Raw genomic sequence first — 19,647 nt, forward strand, 5'->3', positions numbered from 1 at the left:
TTAGAAATATTATTTCTATAAAAAAAATAATAGTACTATATATATATATATATATATATATATATATATATATATTATACTATATATATATATATATATATATATATTATACTATATAATACTATATATATATATATATATATATATAATTTTTTTTAATGTAATTTATTCATGTGATGGCAAAGCTGAATTTTCAGCATCATTACTCCAGTCTTCAGTGTCACATGACCCTCCCGAAATCATTCTAATATGATGATTTGGTGCTCAAGAAACATTTCTTCAATGATCAATGTTGAAAACAGTTGTGATGCTTAATAATTTTGTGGAAACCATCATACTTCTTTTCTTTTCTTTTTTCGAAAGAAAAAAACTTGCTGACCCCAAACTTTTTGAATGGTAGGGTATGTATTTATTTATTTGTGGGGTAATATGATTTAAGCTTTGATTCTAGCTTTTATTTGTTCTTTCCTTTTGCACAGTCCCCTCTCCTCGACCTGACAACTCGTTCCATGAAAGCACTGGGCAGAGCAGAGTGCCAGCTGTGGCGGCAGAAAGCACAGCCATGACAAACCACCCTAAACGTCAGACCAATTTCGACCCCTGGTAAGCATACACGCGTGTAGAGGCAGCACACTCAGTCTGGACAAATAAATAAATAAATAAATATTTGGCTTCAAATGAAAAACTAGAAAATCAAGGTAAAAATAAGTAGTGATGTTGACCGTTTTGAGATGTCTGGCAACAGTGGGTGCTGAAAATAATAAAGCATGCCATCTGCATTCTCTCTAAATACAACAAACCTGGTTATAGGCACAAATGTATTGTTACTATTTTTTATTTATTTTTTGCTTTCATAATCCAGTTCTCAGATAATATGGCTGTTAATTTCTTATGTAATAGGTTGAATCTTAAATAAAGACATAAAAAAAATTATGTTCTATTTCACCAATATACATTTACAAAAAAAAATGGGGGAAAAAACACGAAAATGTTTACTGTTTTTAATTCTTTTTATTTGAAAATTTAGACAGGAAATGTACTTAGTTTATTTTGTTTTGAAATATGACCCAAATCTCTCTGTTTAATAATTAACTTTTTTAATGATTTCATTTCTAGGAATAATTCAGAGGCCATGGTCATGAACCCTCCAGAGGTCCCTAAACAAAAAGAAAAACAAGGTTTCTTTCGAGCCATGAAGAAGAAAAAGAAGAAGACACAGCCGGTAAGAATGTCCTATTCATTCATTTACTCATTACGTTTGTCTTTTTCAACTGTCAAAAATGGTATCAAATGCAGTAAGGAGATAGTAATGCTTTAGCCAGGAGACCTTTTCTGTGTGTGTATTTTTTTATTGTTATTTCACATGTATGTATATGTGTTGCTTAGCTGCTGTGTTTGTGTATGTATGTCTGCTAGTCATTGAACTTAAATTATGTATTTTATACACAAGGTAGTAGTCTAGGATAGAGGGAAAACTGTTTCTTTTTATGGATAAAATTGATAGACGGGCTTTCCCCTCTTTAGTGTTCATTCAGTCATCTCAATCAGCATGTAGGTGACCAGTGCGAAAAGGAAAGTGAAGTGACGTATCATCCCAAAAAGGAGGCCGTCCACTTGTTCCATTGTCCAATTAATGTCGGACAGAATCCAACAGAGACTCTCAGTGCAGTTCAGTGCCTTCAGTAGTATTTCCCCATAATAGCCATATGGAGACCATTACAGACCCGAGCAGCATGTGTGTGGCAGAATCTGCCTCTACTGTGCTCTGTCCACAAATATTGAGCCAGAGGACCGTATGTTCATCTGCTGTATTCAACAACAAAAGATGTTTGGTGTTAATAGAATGAGCCACTGGGGTTTTGTGCGTCTTATATTGCAGACGGACGGCAACGCGGGAAGGAACCCGAGCATCAAGAAAAGCCTTTTCCCCCTCTTTAACTCAAAGAATAGCTTAAAGCATAACTCTTCTGTCAAAGTGCTCCCTGTTGTCCCGCAGCCCATGGTATTGCTCGCATAAAACCGCGCCGCTCTACCAAATAAACACATATCCATTGCATGTCTTGCTAAATGTATAGGTGTTCTACAACCCCAAATTGGGCCACTTTGTAAAATGCAATAAAATCAAGAATCTGTGATTTGTTCATTCTCTTTAACCTTTATTTAACTGACAAAAGTACAAAGAGAAGATTTTCAAAGTTTTCCCTGACCAAACAAATTTTGATTTTGATGGCTGCAACACACTCCATAAAAGTTTCGGACAGAGGCTTGTTTACCACTGTCTCACATCACCTTTCCTTTTAATTACAAAAACACTTTTTAAATGTTAGGGAATTGAGGATACTTATTGAAGTTTTGCAAGTGGATTTTTTGCCCAATCTCACCTGATAGAAGACATCTGCTCTACAGTCTGTGTTCATCGTTGTCTGTTTCTCCTCTTCTTGATGGGCCATACATTTTCAATAAGAGACCGATCTGGACTGCAGGCATTCAGACAAGTAGATCCCGTGTAGAGTGTCTAGAAGCCACTCAGTTTCAGCATGTGCAGAATGAGGCCTGGCATTGTCTTGCTTCCCAGGAAAGATGTCATCTTGATTGCAGTATATGTCTCTGTACAATCCAAATATAAGCTTCCACTTCAGTGGTACCTTCACACATATTCAAATCCCCCATACAGTTTGCATTGATGAACCCTCAACCTTGACAGATCTTTGCTTTTCCACCTGTCGCTGATAGTCTTTGTAACTAAGATCTTGATGTCTGTTTTTTCCCAAAAACAAGCTGAAATGTGGACTCATCTGACCAAAGCACACATCTCCACTGTTTTGGATCATCTGAGATGAGCTCAGGCCTGCATAGAACCACATAGATGTATAGCTTTCTCCTTGCATAACAGAGATTCAATTGGGATTCCTTAATGCAGCAGCAGACTGTGTTAAGTGACAACGGTTTCCCAAAGTACTCCCAAGCACATGTGGCTGTATTTAACACAGTAGCATGACTGTTTCTCATGTTATGCCACCTGAGGGCTCAAAGGTCACGCACATTCAACAGAGGTCTCCTGCCTTGCCATACATGTACTGAGATTTCTCTGGAATCTTTTCACAATATTATGTATGGTAGAAGACGAAAGACCTAAATTCTTTGCAATCTTGCATTGATGTGATTTTTGAATTGATTGACAATTCTCCCATATATGGCACAAAGTGGTGAGCTATGATGACCCATCTTTGCTTGCTAAGATCAATCACGATACCCTCACCTATTATCAATTCAATTACTTATTCTGGGCTGTTTCAAACAAGTTTAACTTGGATATTCTATAAGCTTTTCATTTTTTTTTTCCATCTGTCACAACTTTTTTGGAGTGTGCTGCAGCCATCAAAATCAAAGTGTGTTTATATTCACAAAATACACAGAGAATTAACAGATCACAGATTTTTGATTTATTGCAATTAACAACATTTCTGGATTTGGGGTTGTATGACTGGATGTCTTTGTCATTTTTATTTAGTTATTTTTAGATTTTTTTCCCCCCAGGGCCGTTTTTTAAGTAAAACATCAGGTCCAGATCTATGTTAATGTGTATTTTTATTCTAGCAACTGCTAGGAAAATGCAGTTTTGTGGGTAAATCTAAGGCTGCAATTTTACATTTTAATCAAACATTAAACATTTAAAAATACATCAAATTACATTACTTTTTTTCAAATAGTTATTATATCAAAGGAATTGTATACATTTAATTTGCAGAGAATTCTGCAAATCTAGTATTAATATATTACTATTTAATGAGGGGAAAAGCCCCAATTGTGGCAGATGAGTAAATCAAAGAAACTCACAAAAATATAAATTGTTATTTTTGTGTTATTTTTACATGATTAATTGTGCTAATGTGTAAATGAATATGTCAAATTTTAAAGCCTAAATAAGCCTAATTCATCTTTGCACACACCACACGCATTTAATTTATGGGCTCAATAGCTGGCGGCACAGAAAAACTCATACTTTAATATACCGTGTTGTCTTATATAATGAATCATTGATAATGAATTTCAAACCACATTAGCTCAATAATTTTTTTTTTATAGATGTTGACGTAACAGATCTGGTACTGTGTTTTACACAACAAACTTCATTGTTTAGGTTGCTGCCAGCATCGCAAAAGCATCAGCATGTGTTCTTCTGTTAGATGCATGTCAGACCCCATGACCGTCTTTAGCAGCGCCTGCTCAAAGAGGATGCACGTTTTCTCATCTGCCATTCTCCCAACCTGGGAGAGAGCAGGAGAAGTGGTCTTCAAACACACAAACTGTCTTCTGTACACGCACACTTAAAAAAACACTTGCACATTTTGGAACAAAAGGTCAGAAACTGGGCACGTCCCGAAACACTCAGCTCTTTATCTATCTTCAATAATCCATCTTCTCCAGAAACGGCTGGTCATTGGAATGATATCCTTAAATTATTTCAATCATATACAAATTTTGCTGTATTCCGGCACGTTTCCAGTCTTCTGACCTAATGCACGTGATTATGGGTGAACTTTTGTTTGGAGAGGCGGGAGTTGTTCATAAATCCCAGCATTCACTGGTGTTGTGTTTTGATCTGTGTGTGCCAGGTTCCTAGTGAGGCCCAGCAGGATCAGATAGTGATACAGAGACCAGTCAAATCTTCATCTCATCACAGCAGTCGACACCGCAACCGGGATCGCGACCGGGAACGTGACCTGGAAAGGGAGAGGGAGCGTGACCGGGATCGAAACCGCGAGAGGGATCGCGATCGTGACAGGGACAACACTTGGCCACCTGAAAAGCAGGCAGACGTGCAGCCTCAGGTAAGAAAATCTTCAGACGGTCTGATTGTAAAATCCCTTTGTTTGCTCCTGCTGTTCAGAACCTTGGGGTCAGTAAGATTTTTTTGGTTACAATTTACAATAAGGTCCCATTCATTAACATTAGATAATGTATTAGCAAACATGAACTAACAATGACCAATAATCTGTTAGTGTTAGTTAATAAAAATACAAATCTTTATTGTTTGTTCATGATAGTTTGCAGTGCATTAACTAATATTAATGGACACAACTTTAGATTTAAAAAATGTATTAGTAAGTGTTGAAAGTAATATTATTTAACAATTACTAAATGCTGTTGAAGTATTGTTCATTTTAATTCATGTTTACTAGTGTATTTAACTAATAGTAGCAAATGAAAAATTACCAATTTCCAGTGTTACCAATTTTTTGTTTTTGAAAGCCTCTAATGTTCACCAAGTCTGTTTTTTCTGATCAAATAAAAAACTAATATAGTTAAATATTATTAAAAATTTTAAAAACATTTATTTTTTCATATATACAGTATATTACAATGTAATTTATTCCTCTGATGGCAAATCTTCAGTGTCACATGATACTTCAGAAATCATACTAATGTGCTCAGTGTTATGCCTGAACGCGTTCATTGAACGATAGCTCATGAACTCGTTGATATTTTGGTCGAACGTGAACTGAACGTACTGTATTACTGCCTGATGAACGTTACTGTGAACTCGTTCATTCTGGTGTCTGTGAACGGCACGCTCTCTCAGTTTAACTTCGTTCAATAGGTAGCCAGATTTCTATAGAGCCTTCCATGCGAAAAAACGGCTAAAACAAACAGTAAACAGGCCTTAATATGTAGTGGAAAAAACACCCAATCTGGCAACACCAGCCACCAGTGTCGCACCGCCGCATGCGGAATCAAAACAAAAAGCAGCAAGGAGGCGTTTCATGACAAGGGGTGCTTCTCATTTCTTATTTGTGCATCCTCGCTTCCTTTCCTCGCTTCCTTTCCTAGCGCCTCAGCTCCTCCCCTGTAGGTTGTGAGGGAATGACGCAAGGAAAGAAAATGAGGATGGAGGAATCGAATGAAAGTTTTTTTTATACATTGGAATACTTGATCACTCGAGCGTCACTTCACAGCGTCATCAGCAGCGCTCAAAGGATCTGCCCTTATGTTGTTGAAGTTTGTTTATTTAAGAAATTCATAATGAATAATAATAATGCAAGATACCCTGTTGAAATATGTGAGATGTGTGGTTTATATAAACTGCAAGGGTAAAGTATAAATTAAAATGATTGTGATCGATGTGAAGGGGGAGGAGAATGTATATGTGCGTTACGTTTAGTCGATAAAACACTTCCGCATAGTATACACCTGTGTATCCTCGCTCATGACTCCTCTGAAAGCCTCCTCACTCCTCGATCCTCGACTCCTCACGGTGCAATTAGAGAATTGAGATGTCCTTCAAGATGGCTGTCCTTGATTGGTTTCCGGGTCATAGGATGGAGGACAGAGGAGCGAGGAGACAAGGAGGGATATTGAGAAGCACCCAAGGTCGGTAAGAATGGGAAAAATCTTACATATCTGTGCAAACTTTGCCCGCCGATAAAATAAGTGGTGTCTGTGGTTCTATATGGGCTGTGGCAATAATTTTGAAAAATAATAGCTGGCAGCAACATATGGAAAAAAAGAACTATGAACTAGTTCAAAATTTTGAACTATGAGCTATGAACTGCACTAGTTCATTTTACAATTTATGAACTGAACTTTGAACTAGTTGAACTTTCCCAACACTGAATATGTTGCTCAAGAAACATTCCTTTATTATTAATGTTGAAAACATGGTGTTTTGATTAACAGGAAGTTCAAAAGTAAATCTTTTGAAAAATAAACCTTTTTTAACATTATAAATGTCTTTACTGCACTTTTGATGCATTTAATGCACCCTTGCTGAATATATGTATCCATTATTTATTTAAAGATTGCAAAGCCAAACACACAGGCTTGAATTTTTAATCCTGCTTCCCCGTTTCAGAACCAGCCTCTGAAATCCCTGCGGAAGCTCCTACACCTCTCCTCTCCTGCTACGTCCAATCAGCCCCCACCACCCGATCGCTCGGCAGAACTGCGCTTCCAGCCCCTTCCTAACCCCCCTACCAAAGGGAACCTGAACGAGGTCAGAGGGCACCCACCGGGCAGCGTCACTCCCAATACCAAGAGCCGCAAACCCCACAACTACCCTTTGCCAGGGCAGATCGAGTCCAACTGGCACGTCTCCGCGCTGAATCGGGCTGAGGGCACACCGTACCCAGACCAAATGGCAAACAAAGGTGGGCAGAACGGTATCGGCTTCACCAGAGCCGCTCGCCCGAGAATGCCGAACCTCAATGATCTTAAAGAAACGGCTCTTTAGAGGAGGACGCCCCCTAGTGGCCTCAAGTGTACTTGGTTTCTCCTTTTCCTTCCTGGCTACCTATGGAATGCTATTGTTCATACAGTGGTACACAGTGCCACTTCTGGCCAGAAGGTGGCAATAGTTATGTCTCAGATTTGTTTTTTAAAGCATCCACATTTGATAGAATTTGTATTATTGTTCATTACATCTGGGTTCAGTTTTCTGTTGAATATATCTTATTGACGATGATATGAATCTATGTATTTGTATATGGAAACTTAGGGATGGGGACAAAAAAAATCTGTGGAATTGTAAGAGCTTTAGTTTATACACGAGAATGTATAAATATTTAATGTGTAATAATTCTATATTTCATGGAGATTATTTAATGAATTATTGGTGTGTTAATAGTTATAATGTACAGAGTGCATTTTATGGTTGTAACAAAAGTACTTATTGTTTCTGAATTATTTTCCTCTCTTTATCGAGCATTGTTTTCTGATATGAATTCTCAGTGCAGATTAGGTCTATATTTCACACCGTCTCATACTGCAGGTTATTGAATCATCCCTATTGAAAATGTAAAACTACTGATGCTTCCTAAACAGGTTCGGTGTTACTTTTCATGCGAGACCATTAAATCGACGTCCCATGATGGCTATTTGTCTCACTTTACCTGTAGCCGGTGTCTTGCAATGTTTCTCATGAGCTCGCCATTCAAAACAGGATATTAACCTAAACATTGACATCAGATAGTGCTTGTTTTTGGAGTCAGATCATTAGAGCCCAGATCCCTGAAGAGCTGGATTTCCTGTGAATAATGAATTTCAGGGCCCCAGGGCCTCACCGTGTCTCCCTCTGCGATCTAGACCCCACCAGCTGGTGAATAAGTGTGACTTTGCCTGTGGCACGAGCGATGGTTTGCAAGCAGCTTTGCTCAAGGTTGTGAGAGTTAAGTTTGTATCTCCGTTCTGACGTGACTTTCAGCGGTCGCTTCACGGGGATTCGGTTGCATGTGCGCATGATTCTTTCTTTTAACAAACTGAATAACTGCCGGTTTTATTTTAATCCATTTAACGGCATGTTTTTGAAGAGATAAAAGCATTGCCTCAGGACCTGGTTAAAGGGTTTCAAAGACGTGATGCAGTTATTGATCTGTTAGCGGGGACTGCAGGGGAGACGCAGTGAGATTTTTTAGTGGCACGTTTCCATTCAGGCTTTCACTGTACATCTTGTTCAATTATATTTGACAAATACAGATTGAAATTAGATGGATATAAAATATGCAAAATAGCTGTAGTAAGGATTCCAGGCATTTGAATATCAATGCAAACAGAGCAATATATCACGACTTTGAGGTGATTTATCATCCTTCACAGAGTTGCTTCTGAGTAGAACATTTTTTATTTATTTACGTTGATTATCATGACAGGCACTTTGCCCAACAACTAAAGTTGCTCACAAAATCCCCCTCAAAGAGAGAGACAGAGCATTTTCATTTCAGTAACCCTAGTTTAATGTGTCCCACAATATTTTTACGAAAACATTTCTTTTTTGTGTGTTTTTTTTAAAAATGGTATTGTTTTATCAATGGTGCACTTTAAATAGACATTTCTCACAGGTGTTTGTGTTGATATGGTGTTTGATTAAAACAGAACTTTGTATCTATCTAATCTTCTACCTTATCTACTTACAATATATGAGCTTTGTCTTTCACAGGACTGGATTAGGATTATTCATGTTGAAGATAAGCATTCAAGTACTGTCTATACTGGTACGTACTGTATAGACTGTACTTAAATGTGTATCTTGAACATGAATAATCCTAATTAAGTCCTGTATTGACTTTTACAATTATTGGCATTTACATCATACAGTCATGTTTTTTTTTCTGTCCTAATTTATATCTTTGTTGATTCTGTTGTCTCTGCACTATTTCAGTGTGCTATACGTAGATAATTGTTTTTAACAACAGCAATCAGATTCAGTCATTATGTTCAGTTATGTTCTGTTAACACTGCTGTGTTGTCTTTCATGGTTAAACTGCAACTGTTGATTTTTGTTTCGTGGGAAGAAATGAGTCTTCTATATGCTCGTTCTGGAACTTCTGGTTTCCTTGTTTTCTGGTTACTTTTAGTGACATGAATCACTTTGTTCCTGAGTAATGTGGTCTGCCGATTTCATCGTATTTCACCATACCCGAGTATTAGAATGTGATTCCATCACTACTGGATTAACACCTCGTCCATAAACGCTCTGATATCCTTTAATCTGCAGTACGCTGGCACAGTCTGTCTCCGCTGTGCCAGTTAATCCTCCCATCAGCCAGATGTTAGGACTGCCAAGATAAACTGTTTGGTTGTCGCCAGCTGTGATGAGGTTGCCTGCGAATGGTTATCTATGACTGGCCTTGTTAACCTGCTAAAAAAACATGTCGAATGTCACTGATTCTGAATTTCTTTTGTTTGCTAAGCATCATTATTTTGATTTTGATATACTGTCACTTTTTGTAACTTTTAAATTGACTGGCATGGAGTCATGCTAACAGAACATCAGGGCAAAACATACCACTTCCCTACACTAGAGTACTAAAATATTACGAAAGCTAGTTTTAAGCGTTCAAATAGAAAACTCATCTCCCAAGGGCTGCGTCTACTAACATTTCTGTCAAAATGAAGCCTGATAGTCGTGTGATATAGCCAGGGTGAATATACAATACCAGTTTAATGTTTGGGTTCAGTTTTTTGGTTTGTTTTCATGTCTTTATCTAATAGTAAAGACATGAAAAGACTATTTATTTCGAACCTTCCATTCATCAAAGAATCGTGAAAAGAAAAAAAGTTAAGCAGCACAACTGTTTTTAACATTGATAATAATAATAAATGATTCAGCATATTAGAATGATTTCTGAAGGATCATGTGACACTGAAGACAGGAATGGAAAAATTCACTGCGGAAAATTCAGCTTTACATTTTAAAATATATTAAAATAGAAAACTTATTTTAAAATGTAATAATATTTCACAATATTGCTGTTTTTACTGTATTTTTGATTAAATAAATGCAGCCTTGGTGAGCATAAGCTTTTAAAAACATTTAAGCTTAAAGGGATAGTTCATCCAAAAATGAAAATTCTGCCATTGATTACTCACCCTCATGCACACCATATTTTTGGTTGAACTAATCATTTATTATTATATATTCTATCTTAAATGAATATGAACATTGTTAGCCATTTGGAACCTATTTTTATTTTATTTTTTAAACAGACTGACATTGGTCCCACTTTACCTCTATTCACCTTCTGACTGAATGAGCAGGGTTATGACTGCCTTAAATGTATGCTGAAGGATATTGTGAAGGTGTTTCTGAGTATGTCTTCTCTTGGTTCACTGCCATACTAAAGTATACCTGCAGGTACTGACAACTCATCTCTCATGGTTTAATAGCCATAGACACTCGTCTTATATTGGCTTGTAGCATCTATCATCCAGAGAGGATGTCCATTTGCTTTACAGTGTCAGCTGTTGAATGCAGGGATATAAACATTCAGGTTCATCCCACAGGATAGATGAAATATATTACACAATTAGTCAATCTCATATTTGCGTATGGCTGTTCTTTCCTTCTTTTTTTGTCTGTGGCTTGGCAATGAGTAAAAGCTGTCCTTTTAGAATGTAATGTATTTAACTCTCGTGTCTGTTTACCATTGGACAAATGTTGATGTCTGCATAAGAATGTACGTTTTTATTACAAATATGGCCCAGGGGTCAGTTTGCATCTTTCATGGTTATCGAAAACAGGACTCTCTTTTCTACTTTAGACATTTCATAATGTTAATTCCACTTTTAATTATTGAAATCACTGCCACATTTTTGTCTGAAGCAGTTGTTGTGCCAACTAAAGCCATTGTGAAGTCTTGAAAGGCCAAAGGTTTACAATCTATCAGGAACAAAAGAGTTTATTCTGTCATGTGAGCATTCAATTAGTCTTTTCCATGAATTCATTCTCTTTATTTTAGTGGACTGACTACTGAGTCTGTCATAGAATGTACTAAGAAAGGCATCTGTTTTTGTCTTATTTAAATGTTAAGACTGTTCCTATTATATGTTGAAGTTTTCGCAGTCTGTTTGAATCCTCTTTGCTGAATTGAGAACATGGTCCATATCCAAATTGTGTACTTACCCCTTCTGCTTGACAGGATTGACATAAATAACAAACAGTCATCAAAACATCCAACCAATCAGAATGTGATTTCCATTTAGAAAACAGCCATTACTTTTGCTAAATCTATCAGGCCCACGCAGAATCTTCAGTGTTCTTCACATCCCTTCACTTACCGATAAGTGTGTTGTATATTCAGTTACGTTTAACATGCATTTATATTTCCATCCAAAAATCAGCACAGAAAATGTTTTGCAGATTTCGTATGGGCCTGCATCTATTCAATCGATTGAGTCTGTAAACTGAAAGTTATTAGCTTATAACTTTTTTTTTAACCACCAATGCACAACATTTAGCTCAAACATAATCCTCACCACTCAGCACTTTGTCTATGTCTTTTGTGAAGACTATTTGTCTGTGTGTTCTCTTTAGGGTACAAGTGGGAAACAGCACCCTAACGTTGTTTGATTTAAGTCCAGGCATGTCTGACTCCAACAGCGTTTATAATGTATATTCCGCTGTAATTAATAACAATTAAAACAATGTCTACCCAAGTATGTTCTAGCATGTGTCATTTCATTGCAAACAACATAAAAACTCAAGTCTTTTGAGATGATCAATAATAATAAAACAATGGAGACTGGTAAAATGATCATGACACTGAAAAGAAAGAAACCAGCCTTCAACTTGTCTCTCCATGAAATGGCATATTGTATGTAGTGATTTGCATCAACAGATTGCCTGAGAAGTTGAATTGAGTTAATTGTATGCATTGAACCATTAACTGGGTCACAGAAGGTGACCGTCCGACTTTAAAATCTGGGATCTTTTGGCTATTTCGGACTGGGATGTGAACAATTTCAAACTAGCTTTTAGCAGTAAAGGGAGGAGCTTTGAGATAAAGGGCATTAGATAAGGCCATTAGTGCTCCGTGGATTACAGTAATCCAGCCCCTTTAATATCAGTGCGGTGGTCCACCACTCGAAAAATAAACCATCATGGAGTACAGACTGCAGAACACGTTACTGATAGCCATCCTGCTGGTGTCTGAAGGTATGTGCTGTTGTGTTCCATTATTTTCACTTAATTAGCAGAAATTAAATGCACAGAAGTTGATTACATTGTAAAAGTGCATCAGAATGAAAGAAAATAAACACTGAAAAATATGTTAACGATAATCTAAACATATCAACAAAAATGATTGGGAATTATGGTTGTATAATGTGCATTTAAAGTTTATTCAACCTGTTGTAGCAGTTCATTTAGCCGTATGAGATACTAAAAAGTATTTTACTCTCCCATATTTTGCCCAGGTTTTGTTGGGCTGCAAACGCAAGAGGTAATTAAAAACATTTGATATTGGCAGAGACAATTAAAAGACACAATATTGATGACCATGTTGATATGTGCTTAGGATGGCGAAGGCAACGACACATGGGCTGAGAAAACCTGCAAGTGTGACTGCGATGAATCCTCTAGCAAACTGCTTTCCAACGGCTCTTCTTCAAGTTGGGCACAACCGATGGACTGCATGCCAGGTAAGAATGAAATGTATTCGAATAATCTTTTTTTCTAAGCACTAATTGTGACAGTAATAATTTGAGTGTTTTGTAGTGTGGTTCAAAATGTGTTAAACTATAAAGAAACATTTTCCTTCATTACCTAAATAGTACAGATTACTGTTTTTACTGGCTGATGGTGAATTGTGAATCCACTGAAATCCTGTATGCTCATTTTGTCAGGAGAGTGAAACTTCTGAACGGTGCTTTGCGCTAACATTGACTCTGGGAATTGAGATGGATGGATTAGAGTTAGCACTAGCCGGTGTCCTTCGGAAACAGAAGGCAGGACATGTGCGAATGAGCTGGCTCCCGGTCAGCGGTGCAGAAAGTCATTAATCATGCGGTTGCAGCTTCACCTGGGCCATGTGTGCCATCACCGCATCACATTGGCACACCACCACAGGGCAGACATGCTCCATTAACACAGAGCAGCTCGTGTTCTGAATCCTCAGAGACTGGGGTGTTAGAATTAGTGTTGGGCAACGATTAATCGCATCCAAAATAAAAAAAATTGTTTACATAATATATGTGTGTGCACTGTGTATGATTATTTTGTATATATAAATACACACATCCATGTATTTATTTATGAAAAATGTGTTATTTTTATATATAATATGAATAATGTATAAATATATACATGCTTAAGTGTGTATGTACAAAATAATAATACACCGCACACGCACGTATATTATGTAAACACAAACTTTTATTTTGGATGCAATTAGTCTGATTAATTGTTGCCAAGAAGTAGTTAGAATCAAATGAAAGAGAGGAAAGTTGAGATGAAAAAATAAATTAAAGACCCAAGAATCACAGTGATGGACTGGTTCATAATCCTGTTATGTTGAGATTACCGAGAATAGGACCTGTCAATCAAACTATTGACAATTAAGTGTATTAACACCTTTTCTCTGACAAAAATTCAGCACAAAATTCATGATTGCTGAATCAGAATGCCTTTTATTTTCGCTTGATTTCATTCAAAACAAAACCAGAAGTGTGTACGTCAAAAAGAGCATCCTAAATCCTTGAAAACAGGGACTGTTATGTAAAGACATTGCTGGACTTTAGGACTGGAGCTTAAGTGTAGAAACGTGACCATCTGTTAACCTAGTCTTAATGGATGTTGATCTTTCGTTATGCGGAACTGAAGCTTTTGGGATTGTAATGTCACACACATAAGAATGGAAGTGCAGAATTACAGAGCCGCCAGATTAAAGCTTTGTCCATTTCCCTTTAACGCAGCTTGACAAAGAAATCTCTGATCGCGTGACTAATGCCTGTCAGACATGTTGGACATCCTGCAGGCTTGTGTTCAATGGGTCTGTCCATAGATTTTGGTAATTCAGAACTGCCTTTAGAGTCAGAAAACCTGAATTCTGCAGCTGCATATTTTAACTTTCACTTCCAATTATAGGTAATATATTCTTAATATGTATTCTCAATTGCCTTTCCAGAGTGTCCCTACCATAAGCCCCTGGGTTTTGAGGAAGGATCTGTGACTTCCGATCAGATGAGCTGTTCTAATGAAGACCAGTACACAGGCTGGTTCGCCTCCTGGATTGCAAGCAAGGCAAGACTCAACAGCCAAGGGTTTGGGTGAGTTCTCTGAAATATTAGTGTGGCGGCTGTAGGAAAGGAAGTCCTGTCTTTCAGGTAAACTGCATTTTTTACTCTATAAGGCTGATCATTGACTGGATCAGCCAAAAAGGTGATTTTTATTTACAGATTTTATTGCTAATTCCACACGTCCCTTAAACAATTTAACATTGTTCTAACAATAAATAAATAGTTTTTTTAAAATATAAATACTAAATCCTACATTGTAATAGATGATTTTTCAAAGTTGTAATTAAAAAAAGGATAATTGGAGTACCTTATTCAAGAAAACACTATTTTTAGTCTATATAATAAAATGTCATGTTTAATCAATGTTACTTGCCGTTTCTTTGTAATATTTGTGAAGTGAAAACTGTTTTTACACCATTTTTGAAAATGGTCTGCCCTGTTATGTAGATTTTATTTTCCAATCCATTTAGTTCAATTAATTAATTGTCTTATTTTGTTTTACAGTTTTAAAAAGTGCTATATTAATAAATATTTATTTACTGTTCAAAACTTTGGAGTCATTAGGATTTTTAAAAAAATTAATACTTTGATTCAGCAAGGATTCATTAAAGTGATCAAAAGTGGCAGTAAAGATATTTAAACAAAAAAAATCTAATTAAATTAAATGCTTTTAAATAATAAACGTTCTATTCATCTAAAATCCTGATTGTTTTTTTCAGTTTCCACACAAATAATAAACAGCACAACTGTCTTAAACATTGATAATAATAATAAATGTTTCTTAAACAGCAAATCAGCATATTAGAATGATTTCTGTAGGATCATGTGACAATGAAGACTTGAGTAATGATGTGGAAAATTTGTCATCAAAGGATTAATTACATTTGAAAATATATTAACATAGAAAACAGTTATTTTAAAATTGTAATAATATTTCACAATATTACTGTATTTCTTATTGAAACATAATCTTGACCAACAGTTTATGAGATTTTGGTCTTGAAGAAACTTTGACTGCAACTTTTGCTCATAGATTGTCTTTCTCTCTCTCTCTCTCTCTTGTCCCAGATGTGCTTGGCTGTCTAAGTTCCAGGATACCAACCAGTGGCTTCAGATTGACCTGAAGGAGATCAAAGCGGTTTCTGGGATCCTGACCCAGGGACGCTGTGACTCTGATGAGTGGATAACCAAGTACACTGTGCAGTACCGCACCAATGAGAAACTCAACTGGATCTACTACAAGGACCAAACTGGAAACAACAGGGTAAGAAGACATCAGCCCATCCTGAAATAATAAGGGTCCAAGACAAAAATCAAATTACCTTTTTTTTTTTTTTGAAGGATTACATAACTATGTTCACTGTAATATTATAGTATTGCGTTCAAGTCCTTGGTTTTATTTGTTTTCTACACTTACTTGTTTTTTCCTCAGGTGTTCTATGGAAACTCTGACCGTTCTTCCACAGTCCAGAACCTGCTGCGTCCACCTATTGTAGCCCGTTACATCCGTATCATCCCTCTTGGCTGGCACACTCGCATCGCCATCCGCATGGAGCTGCTACTTTGCATGAATAAATGCACCTGATCTAGAACACATTCCAGCAAAGTCATACCCAACTATTTCCTGTACCGCCACAACATGACAACGTGAACATCACTGCCCAATCACTGCACTTGTTTCTTTTTTTATTTTATTTTCTGCTATTTTCAAGGAGGAAATGATCATTAGAATGTGTTATAGTTGCATTCATTTGTGTTGAAGATGTTTTCCTTTTCTCTTCACAAATAAAGAGTTTTTTTTCATGTCCTCTTGTATTCGATTTATGAACAAAAGTTTTTTTTTGCTTTGGCAAATCAGATATAAAGGGGGACATTGCATGGAGTTGAAATGAATGTTGTTGTTGTGAGTTCTGATGTGGTTTGTGATGGTGTTTTATTCCTACTGTTATTACCAATTCCTTTTTCTTTATTTATTATGAGCCTAAATTGTTTAATTGTATTTGTGGCTTACCTGAAAAACAATGCCATTGAATAAAGAACGTCTTTCTCTTGTGTATGGATCTTGTATTGGATCCAGATCCAGTCCTTTAACAAAAGTCCAAAAGTTCATTTAAATACTAGACTAAAATAAATGAATACATAGAATTACATAAGAATTGTCAATATATACACATGTACATGAATGGCAACACGGTAGAGGCACCCAGTTTATCAGTAAATGTACATGCATAGGATAATGCAACATCCAATATATTATTAGGGGAAATAAGCATTTTCTGATATGAAACATTTGCATAATTTATGCAATTTCTTTGTATTAATATATATATATATATATATATATATATATATATATATATATATATATATATATTAATAATTTACTTCTATATAATATAAACATTTATGATTTAAAATGTAATTTCATTCATGGTATTATTTAATAATTATTTTAAAATAATAACAAATATAACACCCTCATGGTCTTTAGCCCCTTTCATCTTACCCCAATGGTCTAATTTTACTTTTCCACTAAAAAAAAAAAATTCTAAATGATTTACTATGCCCATGAATGCCCATCTAAAACCATATAAAACCATTATATTTATACTCTGTGACATAAATCCACAGATCACTATTATAGAGAGAAAAATATATTTGATCAAACATCAACTGTTCAGACGGAATAGGCCTAAATCTCACAAATACTGATGTTCAGAAAATGTGCTGAAATAAGATTAATATAAGTTCATTGCTTGTAATCCTAATATTTTGTTAACAACATGTAGGCCTAGGCCTATTCATTTCTTCAATGAGCTCATTGTTTCTTATACATTGTTTCAATACATTGTTTGCTAAATGCGTGATTTGTAAGCTATATAGCTACATTTCTGTATACATAACACAGTCACCTCTGATAACAGATCACTCTAAATTGTAATAGACATGCATTTTCTGTAAAGCTGCTTTGAAAGTAGATGTATTGTCAAAATCGTTATACAAATAAATGTGGATTGAATTGACTAATTGTCTCAATTGGACTTATTTCAAGTCCAACTGAGAAGGCATGCACCTGCTTGTAGTCATTAGGGGACTGATTACATTTACCTTAAATAGAAGTTTCGCTTAAGTTACTGTTGATCACACACTCCTCTATCCATCATGAAAGCTCCTGGCCTTAAAAGCAAGCGATGCGCGACATCTAGAAGCTCCATGGCAAGAACCAGAGAACACGCTGCGTTCATGTACACGGTCCGACAACAACAGGTATGTTTTATAGGTCCACAAATGACTAAACAACTAAGTTGTAAATGACTGCACATAAAACTGAATTCTACATGTCAACCAGGCAGCAGTGAGACGCGTCCATGAGTCCAGGGGTGTAAGCAGATATTTGCTGCAGAGAGTGGGGTTAGAGGCCGCGCGCCTCTCCTGTTTCAGCCGCCACAGGATCATCACGCGGAGGGAGATTCTGGAGGCCTGGAATCAACTGAGACGCCGCAGAATACAAGCCGCTCTGGCTGGCGCCTGAAAATTGATTTTTTTTTTAATCGAAGTTTTTTAATGTGTAACTATTTTAATTGATTTGTAAATATTTATTTGTTGAAATAAAAATAATTTTGTTAAACTGGTCCATCTTTGCTTATTGTAGGGCCTACTGGCCTGTACGTTTTATGGAATGGCCTATTTATGTTTTAATTGCTGCTGGACATCGCCACTTATTAGATTACATGTTTCTTTCGATTTTTTTTTTATGATCTTAATCGTCTCCGTAATAGTCTCCTTTAAAAAAAATCGCTCTAGTTTTTTTTTCAGGGCCTGATTGTTTTTCAGCCTTTAAAGAGCCCCTATTATGGATTTTTGAAAATTACCTTTCATGTAGTGTGTAACATAGCTCTAAGTGAATGAAAACCTTCTGCAAAGTTTTAAATCTGAAAGTGCACTGTATATAAAGTTATTGCCTCTCAAAAGTAAGAGTCGACTCTTGAGTCAATGAAATTAATCGTTTTTTCAAACGAGTCATTAGCCGTTTCGTTGTGACGTCAAGACGAAACATTAGTGTATCGCACTAGTTCTTTAACTTAAAAAAAAAAAAGAAGTTATTTTACTGTTTATGATTGCACGCGCAGACACCGGGGAAACTTGAACCTCAAACCGGCAGCTGATTCCTGTGGATACTGGATAGCATCATGTCGAGAAGACGGCGCTGTGCATAAGGTAAAGCCATTTTTTTTCCTCCCAAGGATGAGCATGTGAAGAATCAGTGGTTAAAATTCATCTTTACCACTATCACAGTAGTATAATCCTAAACTTTAGTTGTGTTCTCTTTTATTTTACTGACGACTGCTTCTTAAATCTTGGAGTTCAATGCAGGATTCGCAAACCGCTTGCTCTTGAAAGATGGTGTTCAAAAAATTTAGATTTGAGTCTTACTGAAATACTTCTGTTAATCAGCTGTGGGCCACTATTACCTAAAACCGTGTCTATTAATGCAGATTATCTGTCGTTCTCACTACTTTGAGGAAATATTTGTTTTAACGTTACCAACGTTTGTTACATCAGATCATCACTCTAGAGCTCGCCTAATGTACATTGCACTGTTATTGATAGTTTCCACGTATTGACCACAATATATTAGAAAAATACTCGGTAAATAAATTAGTACAAGTAAAAAAACATGCACTTGTTAATGCTGATGGGGAGGAAATTACAGTTGCAACATCTTATAATTTACCTAAAACTCCGTAATGCATCACTGTGAAACGTCCTGCTCAAGTCGTCCTTGCGATAGAGGTTCGGGTTGAAAGACAGTGTTTCATCATCGGACTCGCGCTCGCATTAATATGGTCAAATCAACGTCATTGTTCGTTACTGTGTTTAGTTTACAGTGTAGGAAGCCTCAGGACAAGCAGAGCTGACGTTGTTATAGCAATGGGCGTTTTTGTTCTCGATGCGCTGTACACGGTAGGACAATCACAACAGACTGAGCTGTCTGGCCAATCAGAACAGAGTGAAGGAGGGATTTAGAGAGATTGATTCATTTGACGAGTCGTTTGAGAATCATTGAAAATGTGATTGTAGAAATGTATATTATGAGGAAATTAAACCATTGTTTTTTACCTTTGATGCGTGTAA

The 19,647-nt window shown here is 36.4% G+C and overlaps 2 protein-coding genes and 2 long non-coding RNA genes across 5 annotated transcripts in view; 3 read left to right on the forward strand and 1 right to left on the reverse strand.

The window, feature by feature from the left end:
• Nucleotides 1–11,931, forward strand: part of cdkl5 (cyclin dependent kinase like 5) — a 37,343-nt gene extending 25,412 nt beyond the window's left edge. Inside the window, exons 15-19 of one of the 2 annotated variants that reach the window (XM_077203664.1) lie at nucleotides 480–603; nucleotides 1,117–1,222; nucleotides 1,880–2,002; nucleotides 4,617–4,832; nucleotides 6,854–10,891. In XM_077203664.1, the coding sequence (XP_077059779.1) occupies nucleotides 480–603; nucleotides 1,117–1,222; nucleotides 1,880–2,002; nucleotides 4,617–4,832; nucleotides 6,854–7,231 (947 nt within the window). In that variant the 3' untranslated portion in view covers nucleotides 7,232–10,891. Of the gene's footprint in view, nucleotides 1–479; nucleotides 604–1,116; nucleotides 1,223–1,879; nucleotides 2,003–4,616; nucleotides 4,833–6,853 lie in introns of both variants that reach the window. The other variant, XM_077203663.1, reaches the window with a different exon arrangement.
• Nucleotides 11,932–12,311: 380 nt separating this feature from the next.
• On the forward strand, nucleotides 12,312–16,563 carry rs1a (retinoschisin 1a). Its single transcript, XM_077203668.1, has 6 exons — nucleotides 12,312–12,430; nucleotides 12,691–12,716; nucleotides 12,792–12,915; nucleotides 14,400–14,541; nucleotides 15,580–15,775; nucleotides 15,944–16,563. The coding sequence occupies exons 1-6, from the start codon at nucleotides 12,376–12,378 to the stop codon at nucleotides 16,094–16,096; spliced, it is 696 nt and encodes a 231-aa protein (XP_077059783.1). The 5' UTR covers nucleotides 12,312–12,375; the 3' UTR covers nucleotides 16,097–16,563.
• Nucleotides 15,384–17,745, reverse strand: LOC143711746 (uncharacterized). The gene is made up of 3 exons (XR_013194898.1): nucleotides 17,620–17,745; nucleotides 16,523–16,596; nucleotides 15,384–16,097 (listed from the first exon to the last, which is right to left on the reverse strand). It is a non-coding gene; the product is annotated as an uncharacterized LOC143711746 (long non-coding RNA).
• Nucleotides 17,651–18,139, forward strand: LOC143711745 (uncharacterized). Its single transcript, XR_013194897.1, has 2 exons — nucleotides 17,651–17,791; nucleotides 17,865–18,139. It is a non-coding gene; the product is annotated as an uncharacterized LOC143711745 (long non-coding RNA).
• Nucleotides 18,140–19,647: the final 1,508 nt, after the last annotated feature.

The sequence above is a fragment of the Siphateles boraxobius genome, unplaced genomic scaffold (genome assembly GCF_051911475.1).
Source record: "Siphateles boraxobius isolate OS27281-9 unplaced genomic scaffold, OSU_SipBor_1 5, whole genome shotgun sequence".
Classification (NCBI taxonomy): Eukaryota; Metazoa; Chordata; class Actinopteri; order Cypriniformes; family Leuciscidae; genus Siphateles; species Siphateles boraxobius.